A 26,704-nucleotide genomic window follows, 5' to 3' on the forward strand; every position below is an offset into this window, starting at 1 on the left:
ACGTATTGACCCCGGATCATCCAGCTTACTGTGTTATGCCCTATTCGACACTAGCTTCAATTACTGGCACAGAGCCAGACTCAGCTCTCTCAATCCTACCTAGATTGACGCTTTCAAGTCTTGCGCCACTGAAAGGGCTGGAGCGGTCGGATACGTACAGGTTTGGGGTCAAGACAATGCCACTGGACAACACACTTGAGCAAAGTTCATATTGTCCTAAACTCTCATTGCCGCCGGATAACCGATCTCACAATAAGGGATTTTAGGCAATTGGGGCGTGTTACATCCCACCCTTCCGCTTTTGGTGTGTTGGCAAAAGAGGCTACAATTCCGTACTGCCGATTTCATATTAAATCGATCGCAGTCCCTCTCGCCACACTCGCTCCCTTCTTTATGTGTACTTAATCATCCTCGTTCATGAACTGTCGCGTTTGCAGGTGGTGCGAAAGACGATAGAAATGGCTACTGTCGACATCCTCATCATCGGCGCAGGACCAACTGGTCTTTGCGCCGCCAAGACACTTCTTCAACGGGATCCCTCGTGTGACATTTTGCTCGTCGATGGACGCGCCACAGTCGGCGGTGTTTGGTCCAAGGATCAAATTTACCCAAACCTGAAGACCAACAACTTCACCACAGCCATTGACTTTTCTGATTTCCCGATGGACTTGGAGCGCTTTGGATTGAAGCCGAAGCAACATGTCCCTGGTGCAGTCATGCACGAGTACCTCGTCTCGTATGCCAAACACTTTGGCGTATGGGATAAGATCCAGCTTAACACCAATGTCATCCGCATCACACGGCCCGAGGAGAACGGAAAGTGGTTTGCCGATGTAGAGGAGAATGGCGAGGCAAAGACAATCTCGTGTTACCGTCTTATCGTCGCGACGGGCGTGCTCACCGTCCCCCATATGCCCGACATCAAGGGGTCTGAAAGCTTCGGCGCGCCAATTATCCACTCCTCAGATCTGGGACCCAGGAAAGAGCTCTTTTCGTCCCCCGACGTGACGTCGATCGCAGTTTTGGGCGGGAGCAAGTCCGCGTACGATGCGGTCCATCTCGCTGCGTCAACGGGTCACAAGGTCCGCTGGGTGATCCGTCGGTCGGGGCGGGGCCCCGTGTGGGTCGCACCGGGATTCACGCAGCTTGGCCCGTTTAAGGTCTGGCGAGAGCGGCTGGTGACGAGACGCATTTGCGCGTTCATGTCGCCCTGCGTGTTCCCTGATCTGTCGGGTTTGGCATGGATTCGACAGTTCCTGCACGAGAATGCCCTCGGCAGAGTCATCTCCAAGACATTCTGGGCGCTGATCCGTCATGATACGATCAACGACTGTGGGTATCAGAACCATGAAAAGACCAAGATCCTACAGCCCGAGCAGAACCAGTTTTGGTGAGTACTTCCCATGATGAAAATGAGCAGAAATAGTAGCTGACTATGATTTTAAGGTACGGCACGGCTTCAGGCATTCTCAGTTTCGACGATGACTTTTTTGAGTATATTCGCAACGGTCAGGTGGAGATCTACCGTGAAGACTTAGACCACCTCTCTGATCACACTGTTCATCTTTCCGACGGCACATCTTTCCCCATTGATCTCATCGTTGCTTCCACCGGTTTCTCTGCTAAGCCAACCATCAACTTCGAGCCCGCTTCTCTGCATTTTGAACTTGGTGTCCCCACTACGGAGTTGGGCCCCGAGCAGGATGCGTTCTGGAACGAGGCGAATGCCAAAGCTGACCAGGCCATTGGTGATCGCTTCCCACGTCTGTTAGATGGTCCCTTCCTCAACCCTACTTCATCAAAGCCGAAGGCTTTTAACCCTGGTTCCTCGGTTGAGGTCTCGTATACCCCCTGGCGTCTATACCGTGGCATGGCACCTCCAGGTCTCTTAGCGAAAGATGACCGCTCACTCATTTTCCTCGGTGTTTTCAGCAACCTGGCTAACATTATGCGTCTGGAAGTCCAATGTCTTTGGGCCCTGGCTTACTTTGAGGGCAAGATTCCCATCGTCGACAGGAACATCCGAGCTGGCAAGATCCACGAGGAGACAGCGCTGATGCAGAGATGGGCCCAGCACCGCTCCCCCTACGGACATGGACGTTTCTATACCGATATTGTGTTTGACCAACTTCCGTACTGGGATATGTTACTTGGAGAGGTTGGCGTACAGACACAGAGGAAACCAAGCAAGTGGGCGGAACTGTGGGAGTCCTATACGCCTTTGGATTACCGTGGAATGGTAAAGGAATGGATCGACCAGAACCCACGCAAGTAAGTTGACTTGTAAAGTCTGCATAGTTGATACCCTGTATTGTAGCTTGGTTGTATATATATATATGATGATATGCTACATCGACTGGGAATTGCTCCCTTTGATGCGTTGCTCCTTGGTCTTACTTCAACGTGTACAATGATGATAGACTAAATTGTCCATTTGCGTCAGTAGCTTTGGGAAGAATGGTGTCTGGCGCTCAACTTTCAGCGACATTTCGGGTGGGGGATGCTCTCAGCAACTCATGAAAGGATCACAAGCATAGAAATATTCAAAATACCTGAAGTCTATCTTCTCGCTTAGTTGTATTATTCGAGTTCACTACTAACTATACGTTTGGAAGCTTTAAGAATCTCGGTAAAATTTATGATTACCACAGAGCATATATCTACCAGCAAGGAGAATACTACCGCCGCATTATTAAGTCGGGCTGAGTGAAAAGCGACCAGGCAAACTTCTTTTGCACCTATTAGATCTCCATTGATTGAAGTATTACATCTAACGACGGATTTTGAGGTTCTATATCGGTGAATGCAAGCTAATTTACTAGTCTAGAGTTCAGGACTATTATTTGCTGGATACTCATCTCCCAGCTCTCGACTATATTCCTGGCTGGTTAGCCCCAGGGGCTGTCTGGCTTTGCAAGATCAACCTCTTTCTCAAATCTAGTGACAACGCCATGGCTAAGCGTATGCATATTCAACGGCCATAGCATGCGCAGTTTGTCTTCTTTCCAAGGGAACAAAGACCTCTTCCGTCTCTCTGGTGTCAACTCTTGGCCTCCAAGCGCCTATTGACTTGCTCTCTTCTGCCCTCCTATGAAGAAATGTCTGCTGAACCGCCCTTGACCTGGAAGGTTTAACAAGGCTTTTTGATTGAGCTATAGAGGCCTCAGCGTTCGATGAATTCTTAGCGCCAAGAGATGTTGAATGGTTTTCGAGAGAGAACTGTTTCCGGCCGCACAAAATAGTATCACCAGAAGTAGAACTCTTTGAAGCAGCTGAATTATATCCCCCTCCAGGCAGGTTTTGAGGACCCGAGTCCTTCAACTGTGGTTTATCATTTTGAAAGCTGTCGAATGCAGTCGATACTGGAAGTGAGGTCGCGTGTGGCATATCTGGCGCATGAGTCTTGCGTGCCGCGATGCTCAAAGCATTATCAACGCCAAGCGATGCCGGAACTTTTCTGATACAATGATAATGACCATGCAATTCTGTATTCAGAGAAGTAGAGCTATTCGACGCAGGCGAACTAGATCCGTCTTCAGACTGTTCGTCAACGTTCAGTGATTCTTCTGACACTATAGGTACTTTCCGATTTGGAAAGTTCGTAAATGATGTGACTGTTGGAAGGGACATCTCAATTGCTACTTCTGGCTTTCTGATGATCTAAATTGCGCTGTTAGAAGGCTCATAAAATGGAACGACTCCCAAGTTCGACTTACATTGACTGACGATATTTGCAGACCCTCACTCGGCCCTGTTGGTCCATTTGGGCCCTTAGGCCGATTCGGACATCTTGGACCGCTTGGGCCGCCTGGCCCCTTTGGGTCTTTGAAATCCCCTGAGTCGTTGGGACGCCTTGGGCCATTTGGAAGGTTGGGGTCAGAAGGGTCGTGGCAAGATGGGGAGGAATCTCTGGAACTAGGAGGGGTAGCCTGTCGTGGATGGCTTCGAGGAACTCGGACGTTCTTCTTCAAAACCTGCTGTCCTAAGTTTAATATCGCTTTTTGTCCATTTCTCTGTGTCCTCATGTCGGATATGTGGTACGTGATTTGGCCTTGCAACATCTTTATAATTTCGAGCTGAGAGCTGACTACTGTCTTTTGGAACTCCCTGTCTCTGTCAGTATCTTTCTCAATCTCTCTAGGCTAACCGAAAAAAAGTGCTTCTAAAAGACGTTCTTGTTTTCGGCCGGACGTAGTTGCAGGCCGGTATGAGCTATGGAGACACTTACAGGTCTTTCTCCAGATCCTCAAGCCTCTTCCTGTTCCACCAGTTGATTGTTTGGCGTTCAAGCTCCAAACTCTCATAATGTGAAATTTCTATCAGCAGATGCAAGGTGTTTCTTATGCTATCCATTTGTGGAAGAAGTTTCAGAATTTCGGCACTACTGCGATACCATCGAAAGTATCTCACAGCTGTAAACCGACTTTGGAGCGATTCCTCGACTTGTCGTTCTAGCATTATCAATCTTTCGTCGATACCGATTTCTTGCTTAACAAGGCAATTAAGGATATCTTGGTTCGAAAAGTCCCTGAACGCTTGTGACCTGGGATACTTTTCGTGATGCCGTTGAAGACGCGAAGAAGCTGTTCGAATGGCCATTCCAAAGGTTAGGATCTGATTTTCGTAGTTTTTAATTTCGCGGTCCATGAGTCCTTCATCGCGTCGGTATTTGCGTAGTATTTTGGCGAACTTGAAGCTGTATTCGCCCAGCTGAATTAAAGCAGGAATAAACGCGATAATAGTCAAAGGTTCCGCCATTGTTGAGGGTTGGAAAATGGATCGTGGGGAACGTCAATGTTACCAGGGATTATCCACCACTTCAAGCGGCGGCGAGGTGAATCCGAACGTCACCAAGCAGCCTAAATCTCTTGTTTAGGCATCGAGGCAGACCTGTAGGCTCACATTCGCCAATGCGTTCCATCTACTCAGACAGGAAGCTCGAGGCGATGTATTCTTACGATTCGTCGAACCGCTTGGAAAGCTGTTGGTGTCTGCAGGCTAACGAACCACTGCCTCATAGCCACCAAGAGCTGGGTAAAGCTGCATCAATGCACAGCCACCACTGTTGAAAACTCCCTATGTTCTCTGTTTTCCTCCTTTGACTCAATTTGATGAATTTAGTCAGATGATTTAGTGTCTGATCATCTGCCTGGCTAACATTCGGTCAGTGGAGAGGGCTATCAGTAGAGGGGTGAGTAGTCTCGGTAAGAGGGTTTGAAACCGCATGCAACAGTTTTACACAGCAACCTGACACTGCAATTATAATACGCCATGCATACTGAAATACGCCAAATGTGAAACATATGCTGATTTGGCAATAGTGATAAATACTTATCTCATTTTCACAATGGATGCTTTCACATACGACCATACCCACTGGAAAACTCGGGATCCCGTCCGCTCTCCCATAGATAAGCCAGTGAGGGCCGGATTAGTAGTTGGGTCGGTGACGACCAGCGAATACCTGGTGTTGTATGTTTTTTCGTCTTTTGCATTTCTTTTACCTTTCGGTAGATGATTTGGTCAGTTCTGTCAAATCGAGGATGGGTTTGTACTGCTTACGCTGAATAGCGTGTGTACTCGATGGGTTCAAGCTGCGGGGCCATTGCAAATGATAGTAGACTCTGCCATGCCCTGAGCCATCCGACTTCTCTGAGATATGCATTATTGTGCTTGCAGCTGTGATCTTGGAGGGAGTCGATCTTTTCTGCCTTTCCGCGAAGACGAGAAAAGTGTCTACAGCCCAGTGTGCCGCTAATACAGACAGGTTCCTTTACTGGAGCGACATATGTGAGACCCCAGGAGAGAAGCGCTGGGCATCAGCCTATCAGAAACTGGCTACCCGGCTTCAGTTTAGGCAACTTTTAAAGTATGATAATTGCGCTCTTTGACTTGTGGATAATCTTCATTGCAATCGCTTGCAACTCTCATACGTGTCGGTATGATTACGCAACACCATATGAGGAATAGAGCACAGTAAACACAAAACACAGATTCGTGTCGTTCAAGAATATTGATTAAGGTACGTGGCAAATAGAGTGGTTAGATGAGTGGAAGTTTACCAAGAGCTTCCCGTCACAGCTTCACTTGATACACACTTTATTCAGCAAGCTGAAAGAGTGGTGTGCTCCTTGACAAGCCACGGCTTTTATGACCAGGTTCCATTTGCAGGCCCAAAATATCCTGCCTCTGGCATTTGCAACCAAGGTAACCCGAGGCCGTCGGCCGTGTTCTGCGTACATGCATCTGTTAGCTTGGAATCCAACACAGAAGGATAGCTGCTCAAATCACTTTGGGAGACGAACCTGCCAAACCGTATTTCCCCACCAGTCAGGAAAGCTAACGTTGGGACCTGGCAGTCAAGTTTGTTAGCTTATGAACCTTTTTCTCGACGGCTTGTTATGCCAACTCACCATATGTAACGGCAAAGAAAATGACAATGCCGCTAATTGCCAAGCCCGTGTCCAGAGCTGCGGCAAGGACATAGTTGTACTTGGTCCACCAGGCGTAGAACTTGCGGTAAATAATCTTGTTAAACACCAAGTTGACAATGTACCAAGAGGAGTAGTTGATACCAGTCGCAGGCGGCACGTTGTAAGTTCCAACGAAGATGAGCGGCCAGTTGACCTTGCGGACAAAGTCTGAATTGGTCTTCTTCCAGATGAAGTAGGTGATGGGCGGCAGGATGAGACCGATCCAGAAGAAGTGAAGAAGCCCAGAGTAGATGGCGCCCACGGAGTACAGACGCGCGGGGCCTACAAGGCCCCAGATGACGGAAGACGAAAAGACGGTGCGACCGTTGGGACAGGAGAAGCCGTTGGGCTGGTCTTGCTCGCAGATGCCGTCCACATTGCCCAACATCCAGAGCGTAACACCGGTCTGAGTAAGAGCTCCGAGAATGGTAGCAAGACCCTGAGCGAAGAAGAGCGTCCTGGGCGGGATCTTGAGGTAGTGGCCAAGCTTCATATCGGCTGCGAAGTACAGACCCTGGCCCACGACATCGGTGCTGAGAATCTTGAACAGGATATTGGCGATAGGCTTGCCCTGGAACATGTATCCTCCAATAAATTCGGACAAAACATTCAGCTGGTTGGCGTCGACGTTGGTGACGCCCTGGATCATACCACAGGGAACCATGTAGACGGCGGGAATGACGAAGCCGAGAATGATTCCCCACCACGGGAGGCCGGTGTCGTAGCCAACAGCAGTGCCGATGCTCATGCCGAAGACGGCGAGAAGTATGGCTGCCCACCACCACCATTGCACGGTCTTGTAAGACTGCATGAGACGCGCGTGAATGTCAAGCTTCAGTGTGCCCTTCATGGCGCGCTTGATTTCGTCCCAGTGGAAGAAGTAGACATGAGACAAAACACTGTTCATGGTCAGCACGAGCTAGTATGGGAAAGAAAACGAGTATTTATACGTACCTTGTGATGGAAGCAAAAGACAAGCCATACACGAACGCAAACGTAGCTGGCAGATAAGGAGGTGAGTAACTGGAATACTTTTGCTGATCGAACTCGTTGTTGGTCAGAACTTCCGTCACGTTGTACAACTGGCCATATCGATCGTACACGTCAGCCGTGCAGAAGGGCATATATGAGGTGAACCAGGTGTTGGTATAGTAGATGGCGGGTGTCACAACCCAAAAGAAAAGGGCGAAGCCAAAGAAAACGTTAAGAGCAGCCCAGTGGGGGCTCAGCAGCGGGTTCGTGTTGTACGCGACCATTGACCAGTCGAATGTCAGCGGGAAGAGGCCCATGCCAGTGACCATCCCAAAGACCTGATTAACTGCTAGGTTATTTGGAGCGATCCAGCAGATCCAGGTGAAGTAGCTCAGGCCGGTGAAGATCAGACCGGGGAACCAGTACCAGACGAAAGCGCATCCACCCACGACCATGAAGAAATTGATGCGGGTGATTCTCCATCCGTTCGCGATGGCGTTGGATTTCGAGTGCAGCGAGCTCAAGAGGGCAACGTTGCTGAGAACGCCCGGCCAGATCATGCTGGCGGGCTTGACGAGCCAGGGGATGGCGAGACCGGCGACGGCGTAGCCGCTGAGTTGGCAGCAGAGGACTACCAGCACGGAGAAGCCCGCGGGAATACGGAAGCCGTAGAGCCTGGCTGCTTGGATGAGGTTCGTCGCATCGGCCGAACCAAAGCCGAAGGAGACGTTGGACATGATTGTGACGAGGGCGTGCTCCTTGATGTTGAAATGGCGATCGGGATTGAATCGGCTGATTGGGAGAATCTTTGCGATGGCAACACCGCATGGAAATGCCAGCAGCTCTGCAACAAGGGACACGATGTGAACCCCGGGGTATCGGAGCGAGAAGAACTGGTTCACTCCGGCGCCAAGGAAGACGAAGACCTATCGCACCAAGTAAGCATCTTCCCCAAAGCCATTCCTTCAAAGAGCAGGACATACAATACCGAGAAACCAGGCGCGAAAGGTATTGACGGGAATCGCGGTGTCATCCGTCTCAGGCACTACTGCCCTCACCTGGGGGAATGGAGAGGTATCCTCGTCATAGTTGCCTTCGTCTACCTTCTCGAGGACATGCCCCATGTCGACCTCCAGCTCCACGAGGTGGCCATTTTCGAGCTCGAAGTCTTGACCATGGAGGTTGTGGGCCGTCTTGATCCCGAGAGAATCGAACGCAATCGACTTTTCGGGATCATCGTACGTGGGAGGCGTATGGCTGATGTCGGCCATCCTTACGATGACTTCTGAAAAGGCTCAACGACAGAGAATGACGACGGGACGGACAGGGAAGCCGGAGAATTAGGTGACAGCAGCCAAGAAGACCAAGAAAAGCCAAGCAGATAGCGCCCGGCGCGGCATCGTCGCCATTAATGAATGAAGAGCAGCACACGAGTCCGGAATCACTTTCCATCGGACGCGTACGTACGGCGCGGAGATGGAAGACAGCTCAGATCATACCCTTGTATGTTTATCTTTCCTATCAATTACCCCGTAAAACCTAAAGGCCGATGGATGGGGCGGGGCTTCTCTGGAAGTGCCGCCATGGAATTGTTTCCCAGTCTCTCCCGCGATATTGGAGGGAAGACCGGCAAACCGGCGTGTTTCTGACCAGGTTTAACTCTCCATCCTCTGCTATCATGCAGGTCATTCAGTGACATTGGCCAATTGAACATCTTGGCTTTATCTGCCGTTGCGGAGACCGTTGAGCTCGATAAGGAAGGCGACCGGGATCATTTGTCTTACGCTCCGGTCCGGCCTGTTGGATGATATCACGCTTCGGAAGACGGCAACTGGATGCAGCCACATCCCGAGGGCGTCGGTCTCTTCACGGATAAGATGGGCGGGGTGGCCTATTTTCCCCGCGGCCTTTGATTATTTGTTCTCTGGGATAAACAAGCATCACTCGTCGGTTCACGATGAAGGCGGTTGAGCTATGCCAGCCGATTTAATGATCTACGTCCTTCTGCAATGGTTGCTCTATGCCGTTAGAGCTGCAGCCTTCGATGAACAATTGCTTCGTCTAGAAAGCTTTAGTTCACGGCGTAATGGTAAAAGTGCCAGGAAATAATATCCTGGCGTCAAACCCGGGCCTTTCATCGCGTGCTTTGACGGTAAGCAACATTTTCTGGAATGTCATTGGTATGCCCCTCAACATGAGTCGAGGAATCAAAGTGACTGGTCGGTTGGGATCACCTGACTGCCTCACTAGGTACGTTTGCTCGGAAACTCTTCGCCATTGTACTTCGCAATAACTTTTCTGGTCGTTCAACGTGCCGCCCCTTTATTAGGCTATGCGGCATCATTTATTTGAGAGCTTGTGATTACTGACTGACGATATCAACCCAGACCATACAGAATGCCTTTAATGCAGTTTCGAAAGACTTCAGGATTCGATGCATTCTGGGTGATAGATGCACGTTTATTCCCGGCCTAGCAAAAGCGTAGAGAGCCGTGTCGTCTTCTGCACGACTGTGACGATAACTTCAAGGCTCGCCGAATACACCGACTGAGGTGTGTTTGTGTAATCCCTTTAATATGGACGCTGTAGACGTATAAGAAGGCGTGGTTCGACTCATTCCCTCCTTTTCTAAGTCAAGTCTTTTGCCTACTCTGTAGCCTAATTGTTACGTGTCTAGCTGGTAGCGTGAGAAATTTATTTACAAAGTAAAAAGATGCCTGGATCCGTGTTTGATCAGCAACTAGAACTAGTCGATGTTCAAGGTATCTACTACCGTATTTAAAATATCCAGCCGCCTGCAGTTGAAGATCCCTCGAAAAGAGCAACGACCCATGCTTCTTAAACGGCTTGCGAGTCAGAAATGGTCACATACGACCATACCCACTGAAGAACTAGAGATTCCGTCACCGGCCTCAGTATTCCGAACAGAGCAGACATGACATTGTTCCAGATTCGCATCATCGACGCGACTGTTATCAGCTAATGTCAGTTTTCAAGGGGCGCCGTGCGCCCAAATACCGTCCGGATCGAGTTCAGACCGGGGTGAGATGCTTATACCTAGGTATAAAACATAGGGGTGATGGGGGCCCGATGTTCTACACTAAAACGAACAGTGGCGTGAAACAGAACTGAAACCCACGGCCCCAGGTGCCCCAGAACCTACCGAGACGCTGGGACCTACCCGTCTTGGCTATAAGCATCGTTGGGCCCTTGGCACCCATAAACCTCTTCGTAATCGGGGGAAGAGAAAAAAAAAAAACAGGATCCCGTCTCATGTGTATTTCCGTATTTTCTTTTTTGATGTTGTTTGATTGATCGAGGCCATGCTCTGCCAAGGCCAACCCCAGGTGGTGATCTCCTTGGCTGTCGCTCTTATTCTCGTCTGGAGTATTCGGCTTTTGTATACCCACGAAGGAATCTCGACGTTACTATACACATTCGAAGAACCCAGCCAGCAACATGTCGAGACGGTGTTCATCCAACAGGCCATGAGTGTCGAGTTTCCGGCCCCGATCGATTATAGACCCATCCAATCGACATGTGCCGGTACTGAATTCCGGCCTGGTTTGCTGTTCAGCTGTGAGGGACAACATGGCGGAATTGGTATGGTTCGGGACCAGATTCTCAAATGCGTCCGATATGCTATACACGGTGGAGGCGCTCTTGTCATTCCTTCGATGCAATTGCGAAATGCGAGCGATATTTCCGACATCGAGACCAATAATGAGATGCCCCTCGATTACTTGTTGGATCGCCAGACATTTGTTACACATTTGACAGAGGGATGCCCAGGGATGCGAGTTTACGAACGCGCAGAAGATTTCCCCCACTACCAGCAACTGGCAGGGCAGCCTTTAGATTTGGTGGGGGACCAATTCGAGCCAAACCATCCTCGTGAAGGCCTTGAGCATCCCCGCGAATGGCGGCGTTTCTTCGACGAATGGTTAAACCAGCAGTCTGTGCGAATCAGATCAGATGCCCCGGTTCATGTCAAGATCGGACAAGCCTTTCTTGAGTATCCGGTGCGCGACGACGGTCCGGCTTTTGTTCACGAATACGGCAAGATCCTATCTTTTAGAAACGATACCCGTGAGCTGGCGGCAAAAGTGCTTTTCAACCTTAAACAAAGGTTCGCGCTACCCATCGATCCGACGAAGGCTATCAATCCCGGTGCATATTTTGGCGCACATCTGAGGTTGGAAGATGATGCCATTGCCGCCTGGCAACCGGACGAGTGGCGCTTCTCCCGAAAGGACGACCAGTTCGAGGAGCAGTTCAAGTATATCGAGAACACAGGACTCAACGTCGTCTACGTCGCGTCCGGAAACCAGACTGTGGTAAAAATGTTCGCCGAGGCACTCGCCAAACGTCTCGCGGGAAACCCGAATACGGAGATGAGGAATGTCTCGGTAGTAACCAAGAACGACTTGCTCCAGGGTCCCGATCGGCAACTTCTTGATACCCTCACATTCGACCAGCACGCATTGATAGACTTCCTCATGTTGTTCAAAGCAAGCGCCTTCATGGGCGTCGCACACTCCAGCTTTCCGTGGACGGTGGCGCTGCGAAGGCACGAGTTCAGCAAGTACCCCACGTACGGTAATGAAGGCTCAGACCTATTGAAAGATGAATACAGCACTATTATGGGAATGGCGGCCGATTACCCCGAGGTTGAACCATTCGTGTACGGCTTATGGCCGTAGAGTTAGTTGGGGTCAGAAGAGCGTTACAAATCGATGGACTTACAGATGGAACAATAAACAGAAGGCGTCAGAACCGAAAACATGAGCAATCATCGGGTCATCAGGGCACAATAAGGCGCTTAAGGATTCAACAGGCTAATCATCATACAAGGAAGAACACATATACTCAGGCATATATCGCCAGATTCACGTTATAATAGAGCAGTGCTCCTATTCTCATCGACTATTAAAGAACCATGATCTTTATCATCAAATGAAGCTTTGTACTGTCACTGTAAAACCGGCTGATGAGCATTGAAAGTATGAAGTCTTGTGTTCCCATGTTGGCATAGATCCATCCCAAAATCGGTATGCTTTCCGTGGATTCGTTTCGCTAATGTAGTTGCGCCGCGGTAACAGGGTTTTATTCGACTGTCAGTTCAGTATCTTTTAAATGAACGTAACGTGCCAGTCAAATAGAAGAAATGCTTCTATCAATGCGTAAAGCGTGGAATGCAACGCAAGGACCGTTTACAATGAAGAAATGTGACCAACATGATCTTTTCTCAAGTCGAGACTCTCCTGCGGCAACGAGTTCCAGGATGTGATCACCGGGCATGTTAGCAACTTGGTATCCTGTTGATTATGTCTATTGTGTGTGTGATTTGATAATTCAATTCTTACCATGGCGAATCGCCTGATTGAGTTGCTAGTCTCCGACGACTAAATATAGGACGCCGCCTAAACCTAAGCTTTCACATCCGCTTTTGCTCTCTCCCAGGCGGCGTTGAGCATTTCCTCCACAGATGTAAACTTGATGTTTGGGAAACGGCGGTTCCAGTCTGGCTCAAGATCAATCAAACCTTTGTATATACCAAGCGCCCAGCCTGAGATGAACGGGACTACAAGCTTCTTGGTGTCCCCAGCTGATAAAGCCTCGTTGAACGTTGGTTGCCATGTTGCTTTCCACTCGCCGGCTTCAAGATCAGCAGCCTTGACGGTATGGACCTCGAAGCTTTTTCCTGTTTCAAGTCAGTATTTGCTGTAAATGAAGCCCATAAAACAACATGGCGAGCTCTTGTTGGCTGGGCACTGAGGCAGAGAGGAGAAAAATAGGAAAAAGCGAGGGTGCGTATGTGGGGACAAGAACTTACCGGTAACCTTCTCGCCTATCTTTACAAGATCCGACATTGTCACTTTCTCGCCTACTATCCCACCCTCCACCGGCCAAGGCTCGTCAGATTGTATAGCACGGGCAACAACCTTGCCTACATCGGCTGCAGCAGTGAAGCACATTGAGGCAGAACCATCCTCAACGACGACAGCACGAGCACCTAAAAGATCAAAGAGGAGAGCAAACGTGTTGGTGTGCTTGGAAGGTGGATACGGGTGGGCCAAGTAGTCCATCAGCAAGCCGGGCTGAAACAAGCCGTACTCCAGTACCTAAGGTAGAAATAAAATGGTAAGTTTCCCAACTTTGAGTTATCCTCATTCGTCCACTCACCGTAGTCTCCTTGTTTACTTCCTTCAAGTAATCCAAAACTTCGGCCTTGTGTTTATACATTTCAATCGAAGTGTACGTTTTCCTAAAAGTGTTAAATCCGGGGTTTAAAACGGAATGGGTTGATCTACTTACCCAGCCCACTCGCTAGGAGCAAACCTCCTCACTTTCGCAGCAATGCAGGCATCGATTAGTGCCTTCTGCGTCGCATTCCCGGGATCGCCCATTGGGTTAATGAATGCCAGCACGGTGTTGACGCCAGTCAGTAGTTTGACCAGTTGATCGTGATCCGTGTAATCGGTCACTTGAACACCTTGAGCTCCATTAGGGATGACGGCGGTGGATATCTCCTTGATAATATCGTGTCAGTGCGATGAAGGAAGATCATCATAATCCATTTTGTAACTTACTTTTCTTGTCCAGACTGATATCTTGTATATGCCATACTTGGCAAGCTCTTCAACGATGGAGTGGCCAACGCCTAGGAGTTGATTAGCTCAAGGCACGGCTGCTACATGAGGAATGCACAAAGTGGCCCTACTTCCCGCGCCGCCAACAATCACAATGTGCTGCTCCATGGTTGTATAGTATAAATGTCCGATAGTTTGTCTGAGGAACTTGGCACATACAGAATGCACGCTCTTAAATCAATAAAAGAGTTGCTTGCAAGTTGGTAACTCACTTTCGATTCCATTCCAGAGAAGGCGGAGATAGGATTAATCCCGCGTCAGTTTTGCATTTGTAAGCGCACGGTTCTCAGATGTGTAGGGAGTACGGACCCATTTGAACCAAAAGAAAAAAGGGGGAAAGAAACCAGACGAAATACCGCTAACTTGGTAGGGCCCTCAATTAATCAGGTCATCTTGTGGCAGTTCCCGTCATGGCTGGGGGGCAATCAAGAAACCACTAAATCACCCACGGACCGAAACGGATTGATGCGCTGGCTTTGTCACCTAGTCATGATGGCTCTTTATACTTGTTCAAATCCGTGGCTGCGCAACAGGGGCGTGATATGTTATCCGATTTCACAAGTACGGTTGCTCAGATGGGAAGCCGGCCCTCCAACATCAAAGTACGATGAATACCCTCCGGCGTGAAACCCAACATCAGCGTTAAAGGAAGCACCTATACGAAAAACGAATATCCTTGGGTTTTGTTCAAAGAAGTCAATACTGTCGGCCGATGAAAATCGGGACTCGGCCACTTACATCATCAACGTCCGTTTTGCAAATCATTTGATATTTGACTCAAGTCTATTATGCCCATCTTTCCGGACAAGGCTAACTTTGTTACAACTTCCTGCTTCATAATTCTGCGACAATCTTCTTCATAAAAGAATCGCTCTGCCTTAAACGAGCTCGAACTACCAGCTGTACAACAACTGATGGGCTGTTTGCTTCAGTACTGATTGGTAAGCTACCTTGGCCCTGATAAGATCCCCATCACGGCAGGTCCAAAGCCCTGTCTCCAAGGGATTCTCACTGATGAACTTTATCGGGAATTGTGTATCGAATCCTTCACATCCTCGACGTACCTGTTTGATCTAAAAGCTGTCATATGTATATTCAGAGCTTGGAAATTACCATTTAGGTCGTCGATCTGGCGTCCTCTGTCAGATAAAGTACATTTCTTGTTTCTGCAGAGGATACGCAAGCACAGTCTACTAATTTGTTCAGTGTTGTGTTCGGCGGCCACTTCTTCAGAGCTTCACTGGACCTGCGGGAGACTTCGTTCCGCTGAGCAGCATGACCATCTTAGCCAACAGCGACCTAAATCCGAGCTATTCTTTCGGTTGCAGCTTGCCAGAGCCCAAGAAGCCCCTGTGCCAATGATCCGCACTACGACGGGCCACAGATATGACATTGGGCTCCAAAACCGGGTCCATTATTCCAGCAGCCTTGGTACACCGGAGATAGAATTTTGCCCTAGGCATTCGTGAAGCCATTGGAGACAGATACAGTTATGCTGAGGTACCAAAAACATCATGCAAACAACTTTATCTTGTGGAGAACAAATGAAGACGTTGATTTTACGATGAAAGTCGTCCAAATACTGCCAGTGAAACGCAAAGTTACCGATACCATGTTCGCAACTTGCATGTAGCATCTTTGGTAGGCGAAAAAATAGATTTTTTAGATGACCAGGCCACTAAAACTTCAACTAGAGGCCTAATAACAATGTGTAGCAGGCGCGCTGATGCGCGGATCGTGACATGCGCCAGCACCATTGTCGAGAGACACTGATTCTGACCCACAACCACTCGATTCAGGACAGCCCTAAATTCCAATGGCAGCAAATTGGAAACAACAGGGCAACGGAGGGCAAGCTTAGGCTTTAGGGCGATCCATCGAATAGCAGGACATTTGTAAGCACCTTGACCTCCGCTGATGCCTTGGGAATGCTTTGACCCCATCAGAAACCGACGGAAACTTCCACAATCCAAGATCTGACAGCTTCATTGATGGACTGAAACCGAAAGCGAGGTAGTGGAGGATGGTTAATGTTATCCACTGAAATGGCTCATTTGACGCTAACCTTTAATAAACGTCCTGGATGCATAAAACCCGATTTCCGATGTGCACGTCCACGCAAGACTAACCTCATATAGTCACTTCCTGTCGTATAATTCAAGAATGATGGCACTATGATCTCAAGACTTGAGCCCGACCGGCTGGTAGCCAATGCATTTGGTCAAGATTTGATGTTCACAGGCCACTTGGTTATGTAAGGTGGTGTGAATGAGTTGATCTGCGGGCCGCCCTCTACATAGTAAATGCTTCACTCAGGGAAGAAGACCTGACCCCACTTTCATGCCATGTCAGCCATGGCGGAATTTACGGATTTAGGAGCTTCCAACCGGGACTCTAAACGCATCATGGCATGTCACTCGGGCGACATGGCTCCATTCCCACATGTCTCACCATAGTCCGTAGTAGTAGATTTACAAATACATAAAGAATATGCAGCTCGAATTGTTGGTTGAGTATCGTTGCAGCCTACTCTAGTATTCACGACTACCTTGGTTGATGCTACATATTGCTTAACCCAAATTTTGATATCGCAATGCCGGTGTTCGATCCTCCCCCAAAGTCTCTGCTCATGAGGCATCGCCAACTAGCACCAAATGCATCGGTACGTGTGTCGCCGCTGTGTCTCGGCACCATGACATTCGGAGACCAGCAACAAGAACGTTATGGAGAAATCACCAAACAAACAGCCTTCGATATCCTGGACAAGTTTTACGCCAGCGGCGGGAACTTTCTCGACACGGCAAATGCCTATCAGAATGGCCAATCCGAAGAATGGATTGGAGAATGGATGGCTGCACGTAAGAACCGAGATCAGATGGTAGTTGCCACCAAATACACCACAGCATATCGCAAAGCACACAAAGACGAAATCCAAAGCAATTATATCGGTAACGGGTCTAAGAGCATGAAGTTGTCACTAGAGGCATCCCTAAAGAAGCTTCAGACGACATATGTTGATGTTCTCTATGTTCACTGGTGGGACTACACAACGACAATCGAGGAGCTCATGCATAGCCTCAACGATCTTGTTGTGTCTGGGAAAGTGCTATATTTGGGAATAAGCGATTGTCCAGCATGGGTAGTAAGCTCCGCAAACCGGTACGCTCGCGATCACGGACTGCGGCCCTTCGTCGTCTACCAGGGCATGTGGAATGCCGCCATGCGCGATTTCGAACGCGACATTATTCCCATGTGTAAATCCGAAGGCATGGGTCTAGCGCCCTATGGTGTTCTCAACCAAGGACGATTCCAAACCAAGAAAGGTTTTGAGGAGCGCGAAAAACATAACCAGGGCCGCAACTTTATCCCTACGTCTGCGAGGGACAAGGAGGTATCAGCCATTTTGGAGGCTCTGGCCGACCGCAAGGGCTGCCAACTTGTGCAAGTTGCGCTGGCATATTGCCTGCAAAAGACTCCTTACGTGTTCCCGATTGTGGGTGGCCGCAAGGTCGAACACATTGAGGGTAACATTGACGGACTGTCGGTGGAACTGACCGCCGAGGAAGTTGAGGAGGTTGAAAGGGCGTATCCGTTCGATCATGGCTTCCCGCATACCTTTTTGAGCGGAACTCTATTCAAGGGAACGGATGAACTGGATCAACGTCAAGTGTCTGGGCCTGGTGATGTTGCTCTTACCAAGTTAGGCGGCACTTTTGATTGGGTGTCACAGCCACAAGCAATCCGGCCGAGTGATGGTATCAAGGACAAAAACTAGGCAGTTTAAAACAAGAAGGGTTGTACTACATATAGGCAAGAGGTCTAAATTCTGGCCGAGCGGCGGCTGTGGAGTCATACCTTTTGAATCCAACCCTACCTCATCGAGTAAGACAAGACAAAAGGTACATCATGCCTATATGCCCATACTTTCAACCCTTTACGACGTGAATGTACAATGATGTGTAAATAATTGCAAGACTTTCTTCACCGTTTGTACTGGCAAATGGGCAGCGTATAAAACTCTCTGTTGAAGAGGAGCGGGTGGGGTGAGGGTGTTTCACCAAGCAGGCGGTCTACGGTTGACAGCAAGAACACAACCACACCCAAAGCTCTGCTTGATAGGCTTCCGGACCAGTGAGGTATAGTATTTCTAGGGCTCACTTCGCCATACCCTTTCCATGGCATTCACTCTGACTATTGTATTTTCATCTCTCCCGATTATCCTATTTTGTGCTAGTCAGAAGCTCCTTTATACAACTTTCATTTAGAATTCCTCTCAAGTCAGCAAATGCCATCGGCAACTATACATCTTCTCGGCATGTTAGTTGCTTTTCTAGCGTACATGCTTCATTTACATTATATTAATTGTTTATATAGTTTTCTTACTACATTAGCCCTTGTGTGAGATTTCTCATGGACACTGGGGAGTCTCATCACGTTCCGTCATCTTCTATCGTCATACTTGAATTTGACCTGGCGCTTCAAGTTGAACACTAGGTTATGGCCTACAGCATTTCTACTTGCAATAATTCACCATTAAAACTTTCCTGGAGCTATTAACCCTTAAATTAGCGCAGCGTTAGCGCAGTTAAAAGGGTTATTAACATCTATCATCCTGACTGGTGCTTACTAAGGTACTGACACGACAGCACTCTTTGGGCCTTATTGACATTGACGCCTGGATCAACAGAGACAGGTGTGAGGTGCAACTTGTATGGAGATAATGCGAGCCATTTTAAGGTGTCTTCCTGCTTCCATGGCCGGGGGCGTGAAGTTTGAGGCTTTGCCATTTATGGGCAAAGAAAGGTGCGGCTCTGCTCGCTCTTTCACTGCAATTTTAACCCCCCCAAAGGGTTCAGCGCCAGTTTTGCGCCAATCAAAGCTCCAGAGGACCTCTCACACGCACTATCTGCGCTATCGTAGAGGCGCAAGATTGGGGTGATCACAAGTACCTACACGTTCTATGGCCTGATGCATAACTGACATACTAGTTGCTTCGACCATCCACTTCAGAAACAGTATTCTTAATCTTTTCCGTATGCTCTTCACAAATTTCGCCGAGCAGAAGTCTGTTGCTTCTGCTTTTCAGAACGTCGCCAAGATCATCAAATGCTCAGCAACATTTTCAAAGGTTTATGCGACCATCATGCTATTATGCTCCGGTCCTCCACCCACCTACCTAGTTGTGGTAAGGGTTACTGATGGCGATTCGTTGCAGAAATCACATGCGCTCTCTCAAGTCAGAATGTGTATTTACGCCGACACATTACATATCATGAAGGCGCGCTTCACTGCATCTTTAACCCCCCCAAAGGGTTCAATGTCACAGTACACCAATCAAAAGCCACAGGAGACCTTTTTACATTCACCCCCTTCATGATGTACCTTTGTTCCTCTCTTCACTGCATTTTTAACCTCCCCCAAAGGAGCTCCCTTTCTCGTATTTCTCCATTCAGAAATCCCGTCACTTTACCTCGCTCAGGTTATCCAATGCCATTGTCGTTTACTTTTTCTCTCTCTGTATGTTGGTCGCCTGTCTCACCACCATCGCCTGCGATCGTGATAAAAATTTGGCTTTTTCCTTCTTTAAAAATCCTGTCGCGAGCGATACTTATGAACATGAACAAATGGAGACACTGCATCAACCCCAGGTAGTTTCATAAGAAATCCCTACTCTCGCTTGAATTTTGCTTCAACGAAATGAACACAGAATTGGTTGAGCTTCGTCAACGTTTAACTTGAGCACTTCACACAACACCGAGATGAAGCGCGTCGCCGAAATGTAGGAATGCATTTAAAACTTGGTAAAAGTTTACTGCTTCGCAATACTATAATGCCCAGACTTGCTGTTTTGCGGCAGATAATCGAGCATCCCACCAAGCAAGAAAATGGTCATCTTCGCAATGATGGGATGCTCAATCGGTGAAATAGCAATTTTTTATTGGGTGGCTTTTTGGGAGCAAAGGTCGGTGAAGGGCGGTGTTGACCAATCCTGCTAACTTTCACTGCATTCTTAACCCTCCACGAAGGAGTCGACGTCCGTTATTATTAATTGTGCTGGGCCAATCAAAGCGCTTTGTATTCGTCATCCAGCCAACCATGCAAGGCAGCTATTTTCTTGAATCCAGGGGTATTTTATATCAAACGGTACTTTGTATATACCTGGTGCACCCTTATTCTAGAACACAAATACAAACTCCTCATTCTGCAGATCCGTAAGGTTATCAAAAGCCCTCGCGCCAACATCAACCTGCGCGTCTTCGCCGGGCGCAGCCATCTCATGGCCGTCGCTTCCGGCCGGCTGGCCCGCCTGCCTCATCCTCTCCGCCTCTTCAGCAGAAAACAGACTGGTATCGATGATGACGGCACTCTTGCCCATGGCCACGCGGCGCTTGCTGTGTGATTTGTTCAAGAAAGCGAGGTAGACACTCGCTAGAGCCACAAGGAGGATGATGACACAGTACAATGCCAGGTTGGAGCTCAGGCCACGGGAGTACTTGGGTGCCTCGGAGGGCTTGTACAGGAGAGGCCCGACGACGTTGCCGACTGACTGGCCGATGAAGAGGGTTGCCGAGGTACATTTCCGCTTGGTGTCGCCTGCGGTGTTGGCAGCGGACCATGAGTAAATGAGAGGGGCTGTGCGAGGAATCAGTCAAGTTATCAGCATAGAAAGGGGCGGAACATACAAATTCCAGGATAGACAGAGATGAGATAGTATCCTGCCAACCGCGCAGCGCGCTGCCCTGTAGTGTTTGGTAGGACCATCAACATGACGCAGCCGGCGATGGGAGGGACGCAGAGGGCAGCGATGACGGGGCCTTTCTTGTGGATCTTTGTTGCAACCCAGGAGCCGCCAACAGTGGCAATGAGCTGCACTGCACCAAAGGGGATGTTGAAGAGAATGGTCTGAAAAGAGTCGAAACCAAAGGACTTGACGATCAAGGGTCCAAAGGTAGAAATACCACCGGAAGGAATTCTAGGCTGTGTGAGAGATTGTACCAGAAATCGAGGGTAGGAGTGAATTACGAGATTGAAAAGATGAGAGCGAACCAGATCCAGGTCTTTGGGTCTCGCAAGCTCTCCCATAGATGATCCCACCGCCACTCACGCGACATGACTCCCTGCTGGTTCATGCGCAGACGCTCGACGGCAATGACCTTGTCGTGGTCGTTGAGGAACTTGGCTTCGACAGGCGAGTCGGGCATGTATAAAAACATGACGATAGAGAAAGCTACGGTGATGACACCGAAGAAGAGAAAGATGATCTTGTGTTTGCTGTTAGCTCTAATGATATATGTGTGTCGGATCGAGGGTTGTACCTGGTATTCTTTGAGTTTGGAGGAGATGTGGCCGAGTCCATAGGTGATGAGACTGCCAAACTATTCAAGTGAGCGGGATGCCAGCAATCTAGCGAGGTAGAACATACCATGTTGGTGAAGCCGTTCATGGCATACCAATAACTGATTCTCAGCGTCTGTTCACGTCGACGCCACCACATCTGGGTGATGGCGACGAACGAAGGAGCAACACTAGCCTCAAAGGCGCCGAGGAAGAATCGGGCCGTCAAAAGCCCGCCAAAGTTGTGAGCGGCAGCCATGCATGACAGAGTGACACCCCAGAAGGCTACCATGCAACTGGTGAACTTGCCGATGGGCAACTTTACCAACAGCCAAGCCAGAGGGAACTGCATGACCAGCTGGGCGAGATAGACAACGGAGCCCAGCCATGAGTACTGGTCTCCAACAAGGCCAGTATCCTCAATCAAGCCAAAGACGGAGGCGTAGGCGAGGGTAGACTTGTCGATGCCCTGGAGGAAGTAAACAAACAGCATCAAGGGCAGGATGACCATGTCGATCCTCCTCAGCACCCTCTTGTTATCATCCGCAGTGACGACGATGCGGTGCTCCGGCGAGGAGCCAGATTTGCCGAGCAGCTCAGCAGCGGCATCACGACGGTGATTGGCGTTAGCTGGCTGTACATGCTCAACCTGGTCAACGGGGGCTTTGTTCTGGTCGTCGTTGGTGGCGGCCATGTTGCCGGTATCGATATTTTCAGCTCTGATAGAACCAGAGTCGTCTCGATGCAACAAAGGCTCGAGTTCAGGACTGGGTCAAGTCAAGGAGGGAAAAAGCGGGAAGGAGAGCCTTGATAAGAAGGCCATTTTGAGGGCGGGTAGTACTTCTCCAGACGGTTCCCTCCATTGGACTCGGTCGCCGAGGCACAAGACAGGGGTCTTGCACTTAGCTACCGGCGGCTCTGTCTCTGGGCATCGGGACGGGATCTCGCCAAGAGCGTAGAGTTGCCAAGATGGGAGGCAGTTCGGCGAATGTCCGTGAGACCTAAGAGCATGAATGTCAGGGGTAGGTGGTCTCTGATTGGTTTAGTGTCAGGCTCAGAGAGGAATTGTCATCGGGAATACACGAGGCGAGCTCAGTGAAGAGCGGTCGATGAATGCCGTGCTGACGAGGGATTTCCTCGGGGAAATGCAAACCGGTAGATGGGTTTAACCAGGGGCAGTATATCAAATCACAGCAGGTTCCGAGTGCCGTACCGTTCCGTGATGGGTAGTGATGGGTTGTTAGTCGAATGACCGTAGGACGAAATGACAGGGAAGACAATCATTACGGGCAGAAGACCGAAGGAAAAGAAGTCTCTCTTTTGGCGCTTATTACCCCACCTAATGACGAGAGAAAGACGGGTGGCAGGTCTGAACTCCCCCAAACTATAGTGGAGAAGCTGGTGAGGTTTTCCCACTGAAAGCTTCCCCGTTCCCCAACAAATGTCTCCAGAGGTCTCCAGAGGATTGTGAGGGGGAATTGCGGGGGAAGCTCTTGACCTTAATAGCGATGTCACCCACTGAAAATTGGCAGAGAGAAGGGACGACGGTAGAAGTTTGTACCTCTAACAGAAAGAGCAGGTTTCGGCAACGGCAACGGCAACAGCAACAGCAACAACAACAAGAGGCAGCCACGATGTAAAAATATATGGTCCTGTCGTTCCTGCCTCTTTTTTAACAAAATGGAAATTATTGATCAAAAAAAACCTTTCCCCCCCACACTCCATGTGATGCGACGAGAATACGTACTATCGGGTTCGCCTTCCTCAACTTCCCGCATCCCCCTGCCCCTTCTTCCTATCATTCTATCGTCGGTTTATGCTGCTTCAGGAAATCTGCCGCCGTAGCAAAAGCTGACCATGACACACAAATTCACTCTCATAATCCACCATGGTTACCTCGCGCCTCCACCCACGAGTCAGAGAACCAAACAATTCACTTCCATCGCGTACTAGTATACGACACACTTGACTGGGATATGGTTTTCCCCGCATCCCTCCTCAACCTGGGGGGGATATGCGGAGGTGTCTCATCTCCAATTACACCCCGCCAAGTACCCACGATATCGGACTCTGATCCACCATTATTCTTACGAGACCAAGTGGAGGCAATTCCCTTCCCGACCCCAAACTGGTAAATGCCGTTACCCGACTTCACGATTCAGCAATTCTAACCCCCATCTCCATAGAAACTAGGTCCCATTTGGGCTTCAACCGACTACCCGCAACGCAGACATCGGCTGAGTCCCTCGAGAGATCCCTGCTTCCGTTATTATTCCCGGCCTCCGGTCCGGTGCCCCTCATTCACTTACAGCTACGCAATTGTCACTGCTGTCCTGCCCCTCGATAATAAAACCGTTGCCAAACACCAAAGCAATCATCGTCATTGCAATTGGAGAGTCCCTACCCTCGTCCAAGTCTCCAAAATGCTCCTCCAAAACGAAACAACACCAACAAAGTATGCGCCGCAAGAGGCAAAGGGCGTTGCCCTCGCCCCGGCCTCATTGCAGCTGCAATCATCCGACAAGGAGATCGAGCCATTCAACTTCACCTTTGAAGTCGTGCGTCCGACCGTTTTCCGCACCACTGTCACCTCCGCCTCCCGTCCTCTGCCTCCCTTCCCCAGTGCTCAGCGTCCGAGTCTAGATTCGTCTCCCAAAGATGTCCAGTCAGCATCTTCTGGTGACAAAAGTCGCTCCTTCACTACCTCGGCCGCCAAAGCTGTGGTAGAATGGTCCAACACTCCCATTCTCTCTCTCTACCTTGGCAAAGACGCCACTGGCAAGCCAATTCACCAGGACCTTCCGTTCCGCTCATATTCCGCCGACGGCGACGGCATTTCGCATTACTCAGTCTACAAGAAGGGCACTTTGCACGTCGGCCTGGGCGAGAAGGCCGCGCCCATGGACCTTAGTGGCCGCGGTTTCACCATCACCGCCTCTGATACCTTTGGCTACGATGCCTATCGCACTGATCCGCTGTACAAGCACATCCCACTGCTCATCAACATCGTCCCTGAGGGCGCTGTTGGTATTTTCTCCACCGCGCACTCGCGCTCGACCTGGTCCATCGGCTCCGAGCTCGATGGTATGTGGGGTGCTTACAAAGTGCACCGCCAGTCCCATGGCGGTCTTGAGGAGTACATCATCGTTGGCAAGACGGTGGCCGAGGTGGTGCACTCGTACGCCGAGCTCGTTGGCTTCCCCCTCCGCGTGCCGCGTTACATGATGGGCTACATCGGTGGCGGCATGAAGTACAGCATGGAGGACACGCCGAGGGCTCACGATGTCATTATGAACTTTATCAACAACTGCGAGAAGCACGACATCCCGTGTACCGCCTTCCAGATGAGCTCCGGATACACTGTTGCTGAGACAGAACCCAAGACGCGAAATGTCTTCACCTGGAACAGACACCGCTTCCCCGACCCCCGAGCGTTTACCCGCGAAGCACACAAGCATGGCGTTCGCCTGCTGGCGAACGTTAAGCCGTATGTGCTTGCGACTCACCCCGAGTACCAGAAGCTGAAGGAGACTGGCGCCTTCTTCAAAGACCCTGGCACCGGGCAAACTGCCGTCACCAGACTTTGGAGTGCTGGCGGCGGTGAAAGCGGGGAGGGAAGTCATCTTGACTTCACGAGCAACGCTGGATACCAGTGGTGGTATGATGGCGTGCTGGCCTTGAAGAAGGTCGGTATTGATGTCATGTGGAACGATAATAACGAATTTACCCTCCCCAGCGATCAGTGGCAGTGCGCTCTGGACAAGACGGACCTCGTCCCCATCCCAGAGGGACTTGACCGTAAGGACGTCGGCCTCTGGGGTCGCGCTATTCACACCGAGCTCATGGGTAAGGCGTCTCATGATGCTACCATTGAGGGCAAGCCTGAGGAACGCCCATTTGTTCTTACACGCAGTGCAACTGCCGGAACAATGAAGTACTGTGGCAGCTCATGGAGCGGTGACAATGTCACGGCCTGGGAATCAATGAAGGGTGGCAACTCTCTCGCCCTCAATGCCAGTTTCTCCCTCCTCCACGTAAGTCTCCGCATGAGCAGTATTCACTTAATACCAATCTTCTGCACCACTTCCATTTCAATACACTTACTAACGAACCTCTGCAGTGCTACGGTCACGATATCGGCGGCTTCGAAGGTCCCCAACCCACCCCCGAACACCTCGTCCGCTGGATTCAACTCGGTGTCCATTCCCCCCGTTTCACCATCAACTGCTTCAAGACGAGCGATGCAGATAACCTCATCGGTGGCGTTATTGAGCCCTGGATGTACCCGACTGCCACCCCCATCATCCGCGCTACCGTCAAGCGCCGCTACGAGCTCGTCCCCTACACCTACTCTCAAAATTTGCGCGCCCACCACACTGCAATTCCTCCGCAGCGCTGGACTGGCTGGGGCTACGAATCCGACCCGGAGGTCTGGGAAAAGGCCATCAAGGCGGGCGACACGCAGTACTGGTTCGGTGACGCGTTGGTCATCGGTGGTGTGTACGAGCCTGGTGCCGACTCGGCCCGCGTCTACCTGCCCAAGAAGAGCGATGGTAAGGACTTTGGTTTCTTGAACACCAACGCGCCATTTGAGCATTTTGAGTCTGGCAAGTGGCACACCGTGCTCTCGCCGTGGTACAACTCGATCCCGGTCATTGCCAAGATTGGTGCCGCTATCCCTGTAGGCAAGCCCCTGCCGACGACGTCTCGCGCTGAGGAGGACCCAGAGTTCCCCGGCCAGGCAAAGGACGACTGGCGTGGACTTGAGGTCTTCCCGCCGCCGGCGCTTCGGGGTGCTGCTGCTTCGGGCACCGTTGAGGAAGCCTCCAACGACGACATCAAGGGCGTCGTGTTTGAGGATGGCTGGTACGAGGACGACGGTATCAGCCGCGAGGTCCCGGCTGAGTACAAATTCACGGTCAAGTATGAGGTTGTGGATGGCGACCGAATCTCTGTGGAGGTGCGCGGAGTTGTTACTGAGGGCAGCAAAGACAATTGGAAGCCGCTGTGGGCTTCCAAGGGCATTGACGTTATTTTGCCTGTTGGCGAGGAGAGGACTGTCGTTGCAAAGGGAGGCGAGGCGACAGAGAAGTCCCTGGACGCTAAGGGCCGACGGGTATGGAACGTTCCCGTGGCCTGGGAATAGGTTTTTCGTGGAGGATGTTGTCATATAATGGTCATCAAGTGTGCATCACTTGTAAATGTGTTCATAGCAATTAGTCTGATGATTTATGATTTTCAAAAGTAGTTCCTTATTGCTTCGCTATGGTG

General features: G+C 50.0%; 7 protein-coding genes across 7 annotated transcripts, besides 1 other annotated feature; 4 read left to right on the forward strand and 3 right to left on the reverse strand.

Annotated features, from left to right (window-relative positions):
* Positions 1-458: 458 nt before the first annotated feature.
* On the forward strand, positions 459-2,275 carry CTRU02_209024 (dimethylaniline monooxygenase; the record flags this gene model as incomplete). Its single annotated transcript, XM_036726025.1, has 2 exons — positions 459-1,390; positions 1,447-2,275. The coding sequence occupies 2 exons, from the start codon at positions 459-461 to the stop codon at positions 2,273-2,275; spliced, it is 1,761 nt and encodes a 586-aa protein (XP_036582218.1).
* Positions 2,276-5,331: 3,056 nt separating this feature from the next.
* Positions 5,332-5,409: a sequence feature (Short protein (CTRU02_209025, KAL0936810.1) was converted to a misc_feature.).
* Positions 5,410-6,148: 739 nt separating this feature from the next.
* Positions 6,149-8,716, reverse strand: CTRU02_209026 (small oligopeptide opt family; the record flags this gene model as incomplete). Its single annotated transcript, XM_036726023.1, has 5 exons — positions 6,149-6,232; positions 6,306-6,352; positions 6,414-7,372; positions 7,428-8,371; positions 8,429-8,716. The coding sequence occupies 5 exons, from the start codon at positions 8,714-8,716 to the stop codon at positions 6,149-6,151; spliced, it is 2,322 nt and encodes a 773-aa protein (XP_036582216.1).
* Positions 8,717-10,768: 2,052 nt separating this feature from the next.
* CTRU02_209027 (alternative oxidase) lies at positions 10,769-12,148 on the forward strand (the record flags this gene model as incomplete). The annotated part of the gene is made up of 1 exon (XM_036726022.1): positions 10,769-12,148. The coding sequence occupies one exon, from the start codon at positions 10,769-10,771 to the stop codon at positions 12,146-12,148; it is 1,380 nt and encodes a 459-aa protein (XP_036582215.1).
* A 726-nt stretch (positions 12,149-12,874) lies between these two features.
* CTRU02_209028 (NmrA-like family protein) lies at positions 12,875-14,206 on the reverse strand (the record flags this gene model as incomplete). Its single annotated transcript, XM_036726021.1, has 6 exons — positions 12,875-13,149; positions 13,282-13,570; positions 13,632-13,713; positions 13,764-13,978; positions 14,039-14,109; positions 14,170-14,206. The coding sequence occupies 6 exons, from the start codon at positions 14,204-14,206 to the stop codon at positions 12,875-12,877; spliced, it is 969 nt and encodes a 322-aa protein (XP_036582214.1).
* A 2,485-nt stretch (positions 14,207-16,691) lies between these two features.
* On the forward strand, positions 16,692-17,873 carry CTRU02_209030 (Norsolorinic acid reductase B; the record flags this gene model as incomplete). The annotated part of the gene is made up of 1 exon (XM_036726020.1): positions 16,692-17,873. The coding sequence occupies one exon, from the start codon at positions 16,692-16,694 to the stop codon at positions 17,871-17,873; it is 1,182 nt and encodes a 393-aa protein (XP_036582213.1).
* A 2,400-nt stretch (positions 17,874-20,273) lies between these two features.
* Positions 20,274-22,127, reverse strand: CTRU02_209031 (allantoate permease; the record flags this gene model as incomplete). Its single annotated transcript, XM_036726019.1, has 4 exons — positions 20,274-20,731; positions 20,782-21,071; positions 21,122-21,474; positions 21,522-22,127. The coding sequence occupies 4 exons, from the start codon at positions 22,125-22,127 to the stop codon at positions 20,274-20,276; spliced, it is 1,707 nt and encodes a 568-aa protein (XP_036582212.1).
* Positions 22,128-23,856: 1,729 nt separating this feature from the next.
* On the forward strand, positions 23,857-26,579 carry CTRU02_209032 (Neutral alpha-glucosidase AB; the record flags this gene model as incomplete). The annotated part of the gene is made up of 2 exons (XM_070205192.1): positions 23,857-25,508; positions 25,529-26,579. The coding sequence occupies 2 exons, from the start codon at positions 23,857-23,859 to the stop codon at positions 26,577-26,579; spliced, it is 2,703 nt and encodes a 900-aa protein (XP_070061267.1).
* Positions 26,580-26,704: the final 125 nt, after the last annotated feature.

This window comes from Colletotrichum truncatum (genome assembly GCF_014235925.2).
Source record: "Colletotrichum truncatum strain CMES1059 chromosome Unknown Contig_0005, whole genome shotgun sequence".
In the NCBI taxonomy this organism is placed as follows: Eukaryota; Fungi; Ascomycota; class Sordariomycetes; order Glomerellales; family Glomerellaceae; genus Colletotrichum; species Colletotrichum truncatum.